Here is a 17,632-nt window from a genome sequence, read left to right as displayed (position 1 = left end):
CCGTTGCTACCTGAAGGTGACAACCGGAGGCAGAAACCTGTCATGAGCTGTGTTTTCACCAGATTCATTTATCTTCCCCTCGCCATATGTGCTCATCACGGCGCTTCCTCCAGACTCAGTGTGCTCACGGCGGCTGAAGATCGTATCTCATCACAAGCAGGCTGATAAAAAAGCATCATATCCCGCTTTATTTTCATCGCTGTTATCATTGTGTTATAACAAGGAAATCGTTAACAACGGCAATAACACACACATCATCTACGGCTTTTTAGAAAGGCACTTTCTTTCACTGCAAATGACACCTGGAAGCAACAGACAGATTTAAACTTGGGAGTTGAAATTAAAATTGCAAACTGCGAAGAGAGTGGAATGTACGTCCAGGTTAGGGAGACCAAGTACAACGTTTTTAATGATATTCATATCACATCTTGATTCCTCAGCTTCTTCCTTGTTAAATATTATAATTATACATTCTGCTATATTTGACATTTTCATTATTTCTTGATGACTCGGCACCTGCTTGGATTTGTAACTATATTTTTTGTTGTCAGAAAATGGCAATTAAGTTGTCTTGAATCTTGATCTCCAAGTATCATTGAGTGCTGCGGAGATGACCAAACAGGATGTTAGCGTCACCCCGGTTACCTCGACAAAAAGCTCAATGGGATTTTACATGGACTTCTCGATTACTGCAGAAAATAAACTTTGTGACAAACAAAAGTTTCCGACACTGACATGTTTTGGTCAGCAGGATAATCTTCACAAATCAACACCACCGAGCTAATATTAAACTATAAACAAACTACACCATGGTCGCATGACTTCACTGTCACCACCGCTAAACCTCCAACTTTTAGTTTGATTTAACTCTCACGTCTTCCACAAAAGCCTTTCCTCTTACACAGTTGGTAACAGTTTGTAAGAGCGCGAGTACAAACACAGTGAGGCCGTAAAGAGGGACTGCATGGTCCGTAGATCGGTCTCCATGCTCAGTGTGATGACGTTTAACATCCCCGACAACCTCTGTAGTCTCATTTAGCCTCTTGCTAGCGACCGGCCTTTTTCAAGCGACGTACAACAAACATAAAAAGGTCTAGTCCTTGTGTTAACCACAGACTTTATTTCAGCCATCTAGCCAAAATCCCATTCAAAAAACCCATTGACTTCAGGACGGGGGAACAGGAAGTGTTGCAACTAATTTGTGGGTTTTAGGACTCATTCCTGCAGCACTTTATTATGATATATTGTACAGGGGGCAGCTGTGGCTCAGGAGGTAAACCTTCTGCTAATCGGAAGGTCAGTGGCTCGACCCCCGGCTCCTACAGACTGCGTCTCAAAGTGTCCTTGGGCAAGTATGTGTGAAGTGCTTTGAGTGGTTGGTAAGACTAGAAAAGCACTATATATGTGCAGTCCATTTACAAATGTTAAATAAATCATGAAAATGATTGCATTTGTTATGGATACAGATGAATCCTCTTCTATTAACACGCATTGACAGTGCCAAAGGCATCATGCATTTAAATGTTTCTCCTTTTAATATAGGATACAGATAGTGTTGGACAGAATATCGCATCATATTGCTTCCAGCTCTACGGTAATTGTGGTTTTCTTTCATTCAAAGGAGGCTTTCATAAGAAGCTTCTCTGGGCAGATTCCCATGTGAGCGTCTCCAGATGGCAGCAAGAGGTAAATCTTAAATCTTAAAACCCAGAAACCATGTACCGTTACTGTTTGCATGCTCATGTTTACAATCAGAGCCAGTGAGATGCAAAGAAACAGGAGCGCAAGGTCTTATTTTTGTTAATTCCAGGCCTGGTTGGAACAGAGCGCTCAGCCTCTGTGCCGTTCTTGAGACGTGGCGGAGAAGATATGTTAATGTTAGTCATGAAATGCCAGTTTTATTTGGACAAATACGGTATAATTTGCTCCATTGCGTCCCAACTTTGCCCGGCTTAGCTGCTTTGCTAATTTAAAGCCTGTCAAAATTGTAAACTGGCAACTATTTTCAAAGTGAATTGCCAATTTGTCTCTGGTGGTTACTGTAGATTTACCTGCCTCTCTTATAAATAAATTATACGATTGGCTCGGTATTAGCGAAACAAAATCATTTTCAAAGGAAGTATAGCAACACAGGGAAGCAGTTGTTTTGCACTAAAGATGGAAACAAAGGTAAAAGAATTGGGAGACACACTAATCAGCCAGGACGACCGGCCTTTGACTTTATTCTCATGATGAAATCCGATTGACTTGATCGATGAGTTGTGGAAGATCAAAGTGGCTAGAAACTTTAAAAATCAGCGCATCAGTGTGTGAATGTGCCCCCCCACGAACTCAACAGCAGAGATGCAAAGGTGTTACCTTGATGGCAGTGGAGGCGATCTGGATGTGGTGCAGCTTGCGCAGGGTGCTCTCCCTGTCGATGAAGTAGGAGGCGGCCAGCTGGTGCAGAGCTTCCAGAGTCACGGTGGAGGAGTTGCCCGAGTAATCGCTCACCTCTGCTTTCTTGCTCAGTTTCCTCTTGTCCACAAATATCGTTAAGGCCTCTTCTCCTGCAAGGGGACATAACATTTAATTCATTTTTGAAAATTCAAATTTTTTTTAAGTGTGGTCACACTATTTGCCGCCATTGAGGGGTTTCCAAGTATAATCTCACTTTCAGCCTCTCGAAGGCTGAGCTGAGCCGCACTTCTCTGACATAAAATCAAAGCGTTAATATCTTAAGTGTTTTAAGTGATTTTTTTTTTTTTTTTTTTTTGGTGTTTGTCTCCGTTGTCAGTGCTAAGCACTCATTGCTGAGGTGTTTATGCACCGCACTTCCCACAAATCACTTGTCAGTCAAAAGGCGTGCCAACTCGTGTCAGATCTTTTCACTTGGATTTGCTGTTAATGAGTGTTAATTAATAATTCTGAGTGTCTGTATTTGGCACTCTTTTTCACAGGAGCACATTTTGTGTTTTGAATTTACTTTCCAATCAATCTACATGTTGCCATAATTTTAAAACCTGCCACCTGCTCTGCTCCAAGAGACACATCCGCTGAACTCCGGGCAGAAAGAGCACAGCGATACCGGAGCCTCCGAAGCACAAAGATAGTTGACCTCAATTAGGATAAGCCACATCACCCTGTATCAGCAGCCAATGATCATAGCAATCAGCACCTCCTGAGTCTGGGGGGGTGGGGGGGTTGGGGCATACATGGTGCAGCGGGACACTTTCTTTGCCGTGCGAGTCTCCAAGACACTGCACATCATATTTCTCATCATAATGCAGTGTTAATGCTTCATGGCCATTTTTCTGCCCACCGCCTTTCTTCCTCAGTCGCTGAAGGGCACCCTCTTAATATCGCAATCTATTTATTAATTTCATTAAGTCCATATGTTTCTGAACACAGAGGCAATCCATTCAGAAGCACAGAGGCATATCTCTGGCAACAATCCAAGGCAAACTCCTCATTCTCCTCTCCTCATACCACTAAGTACTGGCCGGGAGCCAGAGTGCAGGGCTGCATCAGCTCAGGCAGCTGGTAGCAGGGTTGCATTATATGCAGCCACTTACAACAGCAACCTTTTCTAGCCTAGGAGTCAGGTCTAAAGTAATTGACAAGTGTTGCTCTGTAAAAGCAAATCTGCTTTGCAAGACCTGCCCGGGCCTCTCTGGCATCCTAATTTAGTTTTTTTTTTTTCGTCGTCTTCTTTTTTTTTTCTTCACTCAGAGGACCATTAATGCTTGTCCATTCATCTCACTGCACAGAACCAAAAATTGGGTGAGTGTGACTGGGAGCAGGAGAGGCGGGTTTACAGTACACAGGCTTTTACGTGTATTTATACATCTCGGAGGAGTGATTTCTGTGCTGCCAGTGGTGTATTATTCTGCTGTGATTTGTTATTCATTTATTTACTATGACCAAGTTATTGTGCCGTGTCCATCTGTTTTCCACATGACACCTGGGAGAGTAGAGTCTAAAAGCTTTTATCAACGTAAAGCCTATATCATTGGGGACAGATGCAATTCCTAAAAGCATATCTTCCTCATACTTTACTATAATACTTGGGATAACTAGCTCTATCGTGGAATAAAAGAAAAATGCTGCTCCCACATTTCAGTGTATTCTACATGGATCATCTACTTTCCATATAAGCTTTAGCTTTATTCTCTTTCAGCATAATTGCTATATCACCTATGTAGACCTTTTTCAGGTTTTCATTTTCAGTCAAGTGAGTTGTAACATTTAATAAAATCAACCGAAGACACAGATTCCATCAAACTCAAAGAATTCATTCTAATTATCTGACTGGTTACAGATGATAAAGTCTGCCAGTGACAGATGTCATTTCACCCGGCAAAAAAATGATGGTTGCTTGCTAAAAAAAATACAAAGGCTGCTTTTGTCTACATCTGTGTGAAGTCAAGGATCTGTTGCTCCAAAAACCGATGAATTTCTAAATTGGATACAAACTGAGCTTGAATGCAAAGGTTGAAATGAAAAAGTAAAGGTGTGTGGGGCTTAGTGAACAAGCAAAAACAAACATGCATTAGTTTATTTATACCATCAACCGATGTACATAAAATAACTTCCAATTCCTTGTTTACCTCCCAGTGTAGCTGACAACAGGAAGTGAGTCCCATACTTCCTGATCAGGTTGTCAGTGATCATCTGGGTGGTGGGCCTGCGGCCCAGGAGTCGGATGTTCCTGATGAACTCAGGTGTCAGAGGTAACGGAGACTCCAAGAAATCTCTCCTTTCCACAGCCAAGTTGTTCACCTTCCATCTCCCAAACTCCCTGCACATAAACAAACAACAACAATGAATTCAAAAGGGGCGATTAATATATGCATTATACTCATAGTGCAGTTTGTTAATAAGATTCTCTGAAAATCAAGTTTTTAAATAAGCAGTCAGTGCTATGTTTGCATATTTCCTCCTTGGAACTGCAGTGAACCAATGACAGTCTCACAGAAACTGATACAGACAACCAGGGTTTCATAAGCTACATAACCTAAAGAACCAATCCTGTCAACTCACGGGAACGGGGGGGCAAAAATAAACCCGAAACCTTGTCAGTACAGAGAGAGAGACTTTGCATTTGCACAACCACTAACACTGTGTCAGCCACTGCCAGTTCCAAGCTAACATAAACAACATAAACAAATAAAAGATGTTAACTACGCTAACTGTCCTGATACGTCTGCTGGTCGTCGATTTTAGTCACAATAGACTCATCATTTCTCAGTGAGGAAGTAAGTGTAGATGTGCTTCCACACCAAGTTTTTGATTTTCTTCACTTTTTAGCTGGGAAAAATATACAAAATATTAATCATAGCAGAGTATTTCTACATAGTTTAACACGTCTGGAGAGGAACTTTAAGGAGATCTGAATAATAAGGTAACAAGTGAATCAAGGGAGATGTAAAGAAAATAAAAATTTCCCTTTCAAGTCAGTAATGTGGCAGGAATGCTGGTTACAATTATGTAATTTAAAGATTTGCATTATAAATTGAACATCTTTGGATTTGAACTCTTGGTTAAACTAAACAAATCATTTAAAAACAACACCTTAGGCTTTGGGGAATTTTAATAGTCATTTTTCTCCATAATTTGTATATTGCATAAACTAAGAGATTAATTGATCAGTCAAAAAAAATAAACAGATTAATTTATAATGAAAGTAATCATTATAGCAGCCCTTAGGTAGAGGATATACAAATGCAGAGGCAAATTCCTTTTCTACACATTACATAGCAACACCGTACTGGTGCATAATTTGCCTAAAGCTCACTAAGTGGAATAAAGAGAGAGCAGAAGAGAGAGACACAGAGAAAGAGCGATAGAAAAAGACAAAGAGAGAGAGAGACAGCAAATTTAATTCTTTATGTCACTCTGTGCTTTGGCAATGTAAGAAATCCCTCGACCATGCCGACACAGCCTGAACCCAGGTGCAAGTGAATTGATGAAGAAAGAAAGAAAGAAAGGATGAGAAAAAGAGAGAAAGCCAGTGAGAAGACAGAAAAAAAAAAAAAAAAACATCCCGACAAAACCCTGGTATCATTTGAAACCATGATTGTCACCTGGGACAGAAATGTGCTCCTACTTACACAGCTGACAGATGTTTTCCTTAATAGCCCCATCATGACAGCCATATACATTGAAATGAATAAAGTACAAGGTGGTGCGAAAAATAACCTCATTGCTCACATGGAGAATGTGTTTCAAAATGAGAGACAAAGCATAGTGGCAGCAAAAAAGTGTCATAAAAAAACGGTGAAGCTGCATGAACAAAAGACTTTCAGCCTTTGTTGCCTCTTCATGTTCTTCTCTTTCCCTCTGACAGCTGATATGGCTGACCTCGACCACGAGTGCAGCTTACATGCTGTATTTATATGAATCCCCAGTGCTTCATTCAATATAATATGCCTGAATGTGTTCGTAAGTGATTGCATCTGACAGCTTTAAGATAAGACAATGTTAGTCCTGGCAGCAGGTATGTGGAGCAGAAATGAAGAATACTAATAAAGCTTTGAATGCTGTAAAAGAGGGCGACTTTGCTTCTTCCCTATCTCCCTCTTACAGCTTTTAAGCTACTATGCATTTCTACTTTCAAGTAAAAACCTAACACATACTGTACATTACAAGAGGAACAAATAGATATGTCAAAGGCAGCATGGGAAGCCGAACTGCAGTGAAACTCAAGGCACCAAAGAATACAGATGTTCAATCAATAAAGACCAAGCTGGCATCCTATATGCATTCTTTCCCTCATGTGTTTGGAGAACATTTGCCCAAGGCACAGCTCTTTGAGCTGATATTGCACTTGGCAGTGCTTTGACTCATATGCAAAGTTATTCTACCACCAGAAAATTCAAGGTGTTTAGAGGAAGATTTCCATGTGAAGTATCCTATAAATACTTTTTCTGCATTCTTTCTCCTGCAATTCCACATTCATCTTAACAGAGAAGCACACTATGAATTAAAATTGGCCTTCCTCGTGTCTTGTTTGTGTGACATTTGGCAAAACAGTGCAGATTTTACTCTGAATACTGTGTTTTAAAAGGAGAGGAGTGCATGGCATCCTTCATTTGAATAGTCAAATTAGTCATTGAAGAGAGAGGTAAGCTGAAATGTGATGCTGAATTGAAGCTATCTTCCTCCTGTGTGGTTGTGTAGCCTATGTGTGGTTTTGATATAGAAAAAGAAATTTAAATGGTCAACCACTATCTATTTAACATAAAGTTGCATTTATGACAGCTGCTACTGGAATACAAAGTATGTCTGCAGCAAATATGAGAGCGTTGATGGCAGAAAACAACTCATTTTTATCATTTCAGTTCTGATCCAAGATACTTATCAGTGAAAAGCTTTGAGGAAACCTCATGAGTGTGAAGTTAATCACCAAAGAAACAAAGATAAGACTAAATCAGCAACTTCTGGAAGACACATACAGTAGCTGCCAGCACATACACCTTGTAAAAAGCTGCAACTCCAGGTTGTGTAGCTCAGTACCTCCCAAAGAAAAATTGAACTAATTCTGATGAAAGTGCTGCCACTTGCCCCGAGCAGGAGGGGCTACAAGTTGTACTCTGACCACTGCTAACCTGCTGTCATAACAAATTGGATAAAAGAACCAACGGCCAAACTCCATATGACTAAGGTAGCAAAAGATCAAAAATGCAAGGTCAAAACAGCTTGCTTTACAGAAAATATGCTCTCTGGACTGAACACTGCACTCAGGAATTCCAAATTTTTACCTCAACTTTGGGTTTAAAGGCCATACAACATTTATTTTCTGAGTCAGCTTTTTTTTTATTAAAAGCAATCTAATCTTACACAGACACACTACCTGCCAAAGTCAGACCGGTTTAGGTTATTTTCACAGATATTTGTGTTTCATCTGTGCTTTTCTCTTTGGATCCACTTCTTGGAGTAAGGTTATGACACACATTATATAGGTGAGAATCCGACAACCGATTACTTCGTCAGCTGGTATTTTAAAAAGTCAAAAATGAACTTCCAATCTTTCATTTTAAACCAGCATGGAGGAGATGTCCTTAAAGTCTTAAGAAAAATGGAAATTTGTTTCAGGGTTACTTTCAATCTCATTTATTAGGTTGTTTACTTATAGTTCCAGGAAAACACCTTGAATCTGAAAATGACCTAAAGTCATGAATATATATGATAATAATATATATAATGTGTTTACCCACAAGCCCCAGCTGAGCACTGTTGTGTTGGCAACTCCCTGCAGGGCGAAAGGGTCGCTGAGAGGAAGGCTCTGACTGTTGTTTGTGCCTATGCACTGAACAGAAGTTCAGAGTATCTAGCTTTCTTGGAGTCTTGGATGGGGTCCCAGAAAGTGCACAACCTGGGGACTCTATATTTTTGTTAGGGGACTTCACCCCTTATGTGGGCAACAATGGAAAAGCCTAGAGGGAGGTGATTGGGAGGTGCTCTAGTAGTGGACTCATGAGATAGTCATGAATTAGCCACAACAAACACCATTTGAGCTTAGGGTGGTTCATAAGTGTACCAGAGCACCTTAGGACAAAGATCAATGATCAACTTTGTGGTTGTAGCATCAGATCTGCAGCCATATGTCCTGGACACATGGGTGAAGGGATGAACAGTTCTTTCAACGGACCACCATCTGGTGCTGAGTTGGATCAGATGGCGGTAGAAACTGCCAGACAGACCTGGTAAACCCAAATGTGTTGTGAGGGTGAACTGTGAAGGCATGGTTGAGACCCCTGTCTGCAAGGTCTTTAACTCCCACCTCCAGAAGAATTTCTCATGCATTGTTGGGACAGTGCCTGTAGACTGGAAGACTCGGATAGTGGTTCCCATTTTTAAACAGTGGGACTGGAGGCTGTATAGCGGGAGTACGGGATATCAGGGCTATTGATACAAGCCATCTGGTCCTTGTATAACTGTACTCTCAGAAGGAAGTCAAACATATTTCCGGTTTGTGTGGGCCTCTGCCAGGGTAGTCACCGACTGTTTGTGATTTTCATGGACAGGATCTAAAGCAGTTGGGGAGAAGAAGAGTGTCAGGTTTGGGGACCTCAGAATTGCATCGCAGCTTTTTGCAGATGATGTGGTTCTGTCGGTTCCATTAGGCCGTGAGCATGTGCTGGGATGATTTGCCACCACTAAGAACCAGAACTGTCAAGTGTGAGTCCATGGCCTGCTAGAAAATGGTGGATTAGAGCCTGAGATTTACATGCAGATTGGTGCAGTGTCAGCAATAATGTTGGCGTTGAACCAGACCATTGTGATGAATAGGGATCTGAGCCAGAGGGCAAACCTTTGATTTACCAGTCGGTCTATGTTCCATCCCTCACCTATGGTCATGAGCTTTGGGTAGTGACTGAAAGAATGAGATTGCGGATGCAAATGAATAACATGAGTTTCAGCCTTAGGGATAGGGTAAGGTGCTCAGACATCCAGAGAGAGCTCTGAGTAGAGTTGGTTGACACCTTTGTAGAACCCACTTGAGGTGGTTCAGGCATCTGATAGGGATGCCAACTGGTAGACCCCAGGGACGACCCAGAACATGCTGGAGAGATTATATTGTATATCTCATCTGACCTGGGGACACATTGGGATCCCCCAGGAGGAGCTGGAAAACATTGTTGGAGAGAGAGACATCTGGTCTACTTTGCTGTCTCTGCTAACCAGCTGAAGAAGTGGCAGAAAATGAATGGATGGATGTCTTTGACTGCTGCTTATTTAGCAGAGATATTTAAAGTGCAATAGGAATACTTAAGATTTGGAACCAAGCTCTGAGGCTGTAAGAAGGAAATTAGTTCTACAGTCATAGTATAGTATTAACATTTTCATGTATTCTTTTCAGAATTCACTGTGGCCAACATACACATAAAGGCAAGGCCATAACCTCAAAGGAATTGAAAGGAGATGCATTAAAAGAGACTCCACACTGATTCTCATGTTAAAAATTCACAATTCCATCACCTTAGTGAAAGTAATACAACATTTGCTTTGCTTTTGCTTACAAATGTGAGGATATAGAATTCAACGTTTTTAAGCCATTAAACGGGCTATCTTTGATGTAACTTAAAGTATTCAAAGAAGCATTTGCTTTTTTAATGAGATAAAGTAAGAAAACGGAAATGCAGATAAAGATATTTTGTTTATAACTGGGCTTTTGTTAAGAGAAAAACCAACTGGACATGAAGCATCACTTACAGTGAAATAATCTATTTTAACTAAAACTAGTTACTTAAAGGTCCCATATTGTATAAAGTGAGAAATATATATACGTATGTATATACATATATATTATATATATACGCCCTCTGCCATGCCCCAAGCCCCTCCCACCCAGACCCACCTTTCTCTGAGTGTACTTTGCTATATTTTTATTTCATCACTCAGAAAACAGTCAACAAATCAAAGGAGAGGGTCAGGGCCTCTCTTCTAATTTTCTGCCTCACTGACCTGTTGTTACTAAAGCGCCAGAGAGAAGCCTGAAAGATGAGATGTAAAACTACATTGAGATTGTTTTTGGTAAAACCACAAATATATCTTCTTATGGATATCAACACTTCAAATAAAACACAGGAAAAGTGTAAAATATGGGACCTGTAAGAAGGCCAGAGGCAAGATTGTGTTTATTTCTACAAGCTTTTCCCAACCATCAAAAATCTGCATGGCAATGAATTCATAAAAGAGAGAGTTATGAAGTCACAGACAAGTATCACAGCTGTAATTATAACAGATCGGTTGTGATTACTTTGAAATTTCTCAGGGAAGCTACAGGAGTGTGGTGCCAATTTTTGCTTTCTGCCTGGCATTGCCCCCAATTTACTCACATAATCATGCTTATATGGGAAGAAAGGATCAGGAAAAATGCTCCTCAAAGAGCCGTCTGCCTCTTAAGACAGCACTCTGTTTGTATCAAAATCTTTTTGAAGGGCTACATCCTGATGCTTTTCAGAAAGCAATAAAACATCAAAACGGCTAGGGAGCCTTGTAGAAATGAATATGATTGTCTTGACTGGCGGATTATTTTTGTCAGATTCCCTCATGTGACAGGAAATAACATCCAGTGAATTTATGAGAACTGCCTCGTCCAGCCAGTCAAATGTTGCATTGTTGCACTCTCTCCAAACTAAAAGCCTGACTGCTGTAATCAGAACGGGTTGAACAACCTTGGCCGCTGATGATGGATGGGGGGAGTTTGGCCTTTTGAAAGGGTATATATCACATTAAACCAGGAGTAATGAGGAGAGCTTGAACACCCAGATGTTTGAATGATACAAAGTGTAAATTGCCTTGAATTCCAACTGCTGCACACGAAAGTTTAAACAAGCTGATGGCAAAGATTTGCAACGCACATAGGTTTCATTTGCAGTTACATAATCATGAAACGAGACAGGGATTCATACAATACAAAGCAGAAACTGTAGGCAGAGTGTGGGAAGTAAACATAATGATGTTAAATGGATATGTGGTACCCACTGACCTTTTTGCTGACACTGTACTATTCAGACAAAGCCTTTGACTAATCTCTTGCTCAGATACATCTAGTGTAGCTATTAATCTTCACCTCATTTCATGCCATACAAATAAATGACCTCTTCAAATGGGACACTGTGTTTCTTGAGTTCCACTTTGCAGTGTGGAAGCGTTTCGCACGTTCTATGGAAAAAAGAGGAATACACAGGAGGGGGAGGGAGGGAGGGAAGGAGCGGGCGGCGGTGCAGAGAACAGGTATAGAAAGAGCATTCGCAAATCCCCCGCTGTCGTTCGTTTTTTCAGTTATCGTTGACTGTGATAAGCTAGCCCTGTCTTATCTTAAACCCCCGATAGGCCAAATGGTTCATCCTGCTGGGAGAGGAGGAAATGAAATGGGTTTCACCACAGAGTTGATTTTAGGGGCTGCAATCCTCCCTACAACCAGCTAAGTCATTATTATTATCAGTTTCATTGCACCTTTTCGCCGAGGTACATCAGTTTCATCAGTTTAGGTCTGTGGATGCTATCACGGCCGTGTTGTTAGAGTTGTTGATTTTTCCCTAAATTCAAAGAGGCCTGTTTCTTTTCTTAGCAGGTTCGTCATATTTGCAATCGGCATTGGTGGAAAAATAACTACAGTATGTACATTAACTAAAGTGCAGTACTTAAATAACAATGTAAAAGACACCTCTATCACTTTTTTACTTCTACTCTACTAGACTAGGCAATTTATTGTACTTTTTACTCCACTACATTTATTTGACAGCAATTGTTAGTAGTTGCAAGCAACATTATGAGCTTGTAAAATGCAGTGTTGTAATAATTTAAACTGCTGTGTTTCTCAAGCTTTTTGGCTTGGGATCCCTTAAAAAAAAAACACATTGTCTGGTTGGGATCACTTGTCAAGAAGGAGTTTCAAAGAATTAACTTCCCCTTCTCAGACGGGTACATTTAACTCTCAAGGTCCAAAGAGGTAAAATTATCCAATATTTCACACACACACACACACACACACACACACACACACACACACACACACACACACACACACACACACACACACACACACGCACACACACACACAAAAAAAAAAAAAAAAACAAAGGCAGGAGAAAAGTCCAAAATCTTTGGTTATCTTTTGCATTTTTTCATACTGCATTAATCATCTCACAACCTCCCAGATTCATCTTGTGACCCTTTGGAGAATATACAACCCCTAGGTTCGGAACCACTCCATCATACCTGACTGAATATAAAGCAGTTAAAATGAGCTATAGCTCAAACAGCTACAACAGTAACAGCTTACTAACTGCAGAAAAATTTTGATATTTACCTGATAATTATGAATGCAGAACATTAAATTGTTTGGTTGGAGTATTTTTAGATAAGTGTATAATACTTTCCCTGCCAATGTGCTTTTAATATTTCTTATACATTTATTTGCTGGCTTGCGGCCTAATATTTAAACATTTTAATAAGATTTAATGAGCATAGAAAATATTCCATTCTTAAATTATATTTTTAATGAAATCCTATCCCATAAAAAAATAATCACATGTATTATCCAAAGGCAATATGTTCAGAATACAGCCAAATACATGTCAACACCACTGCCTTCACCCTGGTGAATATGGCAGCTTTCCCCTTGGCAATGTTCGCTGTGGACAGGTGGTTAGGGCGGAAGGCCCACATTGTGTTTGCATTGGAAGCAATGGATATGCTCTCAAAATTCCCAAAAGACACACACTCATACACACACATACACAAAAACACACGAACCCTCCTCCATTTCCTTCAGAGGACTCGTTAAAAATTCTTTCAAATTCAATCAGTAAGAAAGGCGGGAAATTGAGTAGTGGGGGTAACGTGGTGTGAATTCATTACTCCATCATTGCTGAGGTAGCTCAAACACTGCAAAACTCCAAGAGGCAATTCTGGTAATTCATCTTCTCCTGTCATTGGGCATTTATTAGGATTTAGCAGAGATCTGGACTGCACATGAGGAAGACCAGACCAGAAAATAATATTGTCACTTTCAATCACCTCTGCCCTCTATTCTGCACAAGTGATGTGCCTCTCAACCCCAAAATGGGACTGTCAAAAATTATCATTTACAACAAACACAAGCTCAAGATGTATTTGTCTATACTGCTGTTGGATGCTGCTCAATGGTCAAAGACACTTATTGATGTAAAGCCCCTCGCATTATCAGAAACACAACTTGTTGTGTTCAGCACAGAAACTGCTGAGACAATGTTAGCAGGTGTTACTGTTTGCAAAGTCAGTAGGATTTACTCTCTGGGGGACCATGCATGAAAATACATCCAGTGGTTGTTTAGACCAAAGTGGCCACTGACAGCCTAACATTGCCATCCATCCCTGCTGCTAGTGTGGCTGCAGAACTGACGTGAGGATAGGAAGGGAAACCATAATGAGGCTTATCTCCATTTACAGTGGAATCATCACCTCTTTTTACACTTTTATGATCTTTATTGAATCAAACTTTAGCGAGACAGCTCAACTAGAGAGTTGCCTGCAGCGCTAACAAATTGAATAAAAGTGAGAACTTAAGTAAAAATTGAGCAATTAATGAGGCCGGCTTAGGGTAGAATGTCTAATGGTGTCTCTTATGACTTCCAAAGTAAGGGAGTGCAAAGAGACCAACACTTTTTTTCCTGTTATTTGAAATCACGACTGAGGAAAATCGTTTTAGAATTGAAAAAACTACTACTTATTACCGTTCTTTCAAACAGCCTATTTACCACAAGGAGCAACTTGGAGCTGCTGAAACCTCTGAGGGAATTTCAGGTGAGGAGACAAGACAAAGAGCATCAGTACGAATCTAGCAGGGGGATGTTGAGAAGCAGTAGTGAGGGAGTCTGCTCTAAAACACTCACCTCAACTGTCTTCGGAGCACCTGCAGACTCCCCTGTGGTTTTAGAGAAATCTGCTGTTGTTCATCGTATTTGAAGTAGCTCTTATATCAAACATTAAGCTTGTTTTTCTTTTGATCAAGTTAAACTCAAAGGGTGGGTATCTCCTTCACGCTCCGGTTTGTAGAATAAACTAATTGCAGATAATGGTTAGAGTCCCATTGTTTTAATTCACTTTGTTTATGCACAGTTGCAGTAACTGACATGCTTAGACTAGCTGTACTGTCATTTACAACTTTATAAACACCCAAGGTTCTTTGCTGCAGTAGTTTTAAAAGAGTGTCCTCCATTTTAAATGTAAAGCAATTACTATGTAGACAGCAGCTTCAGCAACCTTGCTGTGGAGGTATGAACCAGGAATGATTGTATATTCCTGACCTTGCTTTTGTGCTTTAAAGGTGATATACGGTAAGTATTATAAGTTTATAGGTTTATAAGTTTAGTATAAGTTTTCTATACCGTCAGGAGGGGGTGGTGGTGGTGGTGGTGGTGATAATGGTCGCTTACCAAGAGCTTCAGCCATTATAATGTTTTCAACAGAAGAGGTTGGTCATGCTGAACTGAGGGAAGACACGTTATGAGTCGGGGTAGGCCGAGAGCTGGTTAGCATGTTAACTTCAGAAGAAGAACAGAAGTGACAGAAATAGAAGAAAAAATGTGTTATAATTGGCTTTGCTTTCCACCACTGCAACTTTTCCAGTGCAGCAATAGCTAAAACTGACATATAGACCTTTAAATCTCATTTCAACCTTAAGCGACTTTGAGAATTATTTCATATCTGACCTCACAATGATTTTCTACCCAAACCATTTTGATATAAAATACCATGTTGACTTGAAATGTGACTATTCATAGCTGACCACAGAAACACAGCTTTGGTCAACTTCAATTACTTTTAAAGCTATTTTATTGTCATGTTCTATTAATTTTACTTGATTGCACCCTATTACTTTACAGCCTTTAGATATTCCATGGCAAGGCTTTAAATTGGATCACATCCGCTTTCCATACAAAACTTTGTGCATTTCTGTTTAAGAAGATGCTGAATAAATTATAATTATATCTAAGTAACGGTTCTATTTTTATGAATATTTGCTTCAGATGTAAAAAGTATGGCAGCACTTTTAATGATCAGCATAATCAGCTCTTTATATGCAAATTATTTCAGGACCATCAGCGGTAAAAATTCTTTGTTTATCAATCCATTCCAATATAGTGATGAAGTGCAAACAGCTTAATATGCTATTAGATATGTTTGCTAATGATTCAGTTGTCAGTTTTTATCAAGAAACTCAGACATAAATTGATAATCAATCAGGTCTATACAGTAAATACACAAGGAGACTGGACTCAACTGGACACCATTTGTTAAATCTGGAGAGGTCCAGTCGGGTTCATGTTGTGTAAGTCTGGAAAATCCATTTCTAACCAACAGTATGTTAATTTTAAGTTTGGAAAAACAAAAAAGAAAACACTGAAATTCACAAAGTGGTAAGGTCGTGCAGGTTGACTGGAGCTGCAGCTCAACAGAGCAGGTCACGAAATAAACTGCAGAGGTTATGAAATGATATGTAGGATAGGAAAGATGATGAAGAAACAACAGGTTTCTGCAACACAAATCTAAACCTATTTAATTTCTGGTGAAATAGTGTTTCACCGACTGCTTTCTCACTTCAGAGCTGCGTATCGAACCTCAATATTTTCTCTGTATAAGCAGACGGATCAATACTAGATGTTTCTGCAGCATTAAGAATGAGAAACTGTTGACCATTCAGTTGGTATTGATTGCTTGATCAGATTTTTAGTCTTGTTTATTTATTACTTGACATCATGTTTTTCATCAAAATCAGAAAATCTCTGTTTTTTATTTAGGCTTTGCACACTTTTTTTTTTTTTTGCAAATACAACATCAAACACTGTATTGAGAGGTTTGGCATATTTTGTTAAAATGAAAATTATATTATTTTTTATTATGAATTATGTTACATATCAAACTAAAGTACAGTTGAAAACACACTTTTGTCATCAGCACTGAACTCTGAATCTGTTTGGGCTGCCATTATTCAAATGAATCAGGCTGAAAAGCAAACAACTGCTCAGATGTATTTTAAACCTGCAGTGTGGAGCGGCAGAGAGACACACTTTGCCTTTTATAAGCCAGGGCAGTTGGGAATCACTGCCACAGAGCATCAATTCCTCTTTTGCTACACGAGGGTTAGAGCTTGATTAGGAAGTTTAAGGACGTCTGTCACGGGAAAATAAAACACACAGCAGGAGCATGGCTGCGAAGTTTGGCCCCCTAGAGACAATATTTCAGTGGGCCCACTTTCTTTAATAAAACAACCGTACTGAATTTTTTATGAGCCAGCTCCAGGTGTTTGTTCCCAAAATTATCACCACACACAAACACACACACACACCCTCCTTCCCTCTCACCAGCATCAGCACTGAATGAGAGCTATTATTTGCCAAAACAAAAAAAACAGAAGCTGCATCCCTCCCTGTCCTCGTCAGATTCCTTTTCTAAAATCAAATGGGACTGAATCCAAGTGAATTCAATTTAGGAAGATTTACAGGCTATTTACTTTTTAGGTTAGTTTTTCCTTTTAATATCATCACTATTAATCAATGCCGCATTGTGGTAATCTAGAGGGCCTCAAACACAACCTTGCAGCTGACAGAAGCCTCTCAGGGGATTCTGTGATAATGCAGAGTAATAAGTACTAAGAGCTCACTAATCACTTGGCCACATGATAAGACTATTAATCTTGCCGCCCGTGCAGCTCAGCTCCAACGGACCACTGCCTTTTGCCAGAGAAGGAAATATTAAAAAGCTCTAACGCGGCAACCGATCACTAAAGCCATAAAGCATCCTTGTACGATCCATAGATGTCAGGAACCCTGTCCGTCTGTTTCCAGGAGCCTGGACAACATCCTCCTAAATGACGATGGATATGATTCATGACACAGCCTTCACTAATTCGGTCGCATGCCAATACCTCAGACTGTGATGCTGTCATGACAAATCATCATTTTTTTCCAGTGCTAATCAACATATTTCACTTGACCACCCGATCAGGTGACTTCCTGGGGGCTTTGACGGCAGCAGAACGTGATGTACAGCCAGGTGAGAGCAACATGTCTGCATGTAATACATCATGATTCTGTCGAGGCATGTGCCAGATATCCTGCGAACACTCGCTGTGAGAAACCTTTCTGCATGACAACAC

General features: G+C 40.1%; 1 protein-coding gene across 1 annotated transcript in view; it reads right to left on the bottom strand.

Annotated features, from left to right (window-relative positions):
* The window catches only part of brinp3a.2 (bone morphogenetic protein/retinoic acid inducible neural-specific 3a, tandem duplicate 2), a 54,050-nt gene that overhangs the window by 16,603 nt on the left and 19,815 nt on the right, over positions 1–17,632 (bottom strand). The window contains exons 3-4 of the mRNA XM_056379157.1: positions 4,590–4,780; positions 2,359–2,549 (exon numbers count right to left, since the gene is read on the bottom strand). Coding sequence (XP_056235132.1) covers positions 2,359–2,549; positions 4,590–4,780 — 382 coding nt within the window. The remainder of the gene's footprint in view (positions 1–2,358; positions 2,550–4,589; positions 4,781–17,632) is intronic.

The sequence above is a fragment of the Seriola aureovittata genome, chromosome 6, assembly GCF_021018895.1.
Source record: "Seriola aureovittata isolate HTS-2021-v1 ecotype China chromosome 6, ASM2101889v1, whole genome shotgun sequence".
In the NCBI taxonomy this organism is placed as follows: Eukaryota; Metazoa; Chordata; class Actinopteri; order Carangiformes; family Carangidae; genus Seriola; species Seriola aureovittata.
Note: the sequence above shows the minus strand (reverse complement) of the source record. Positions and strands in the feature narration are given on the sequence as shown.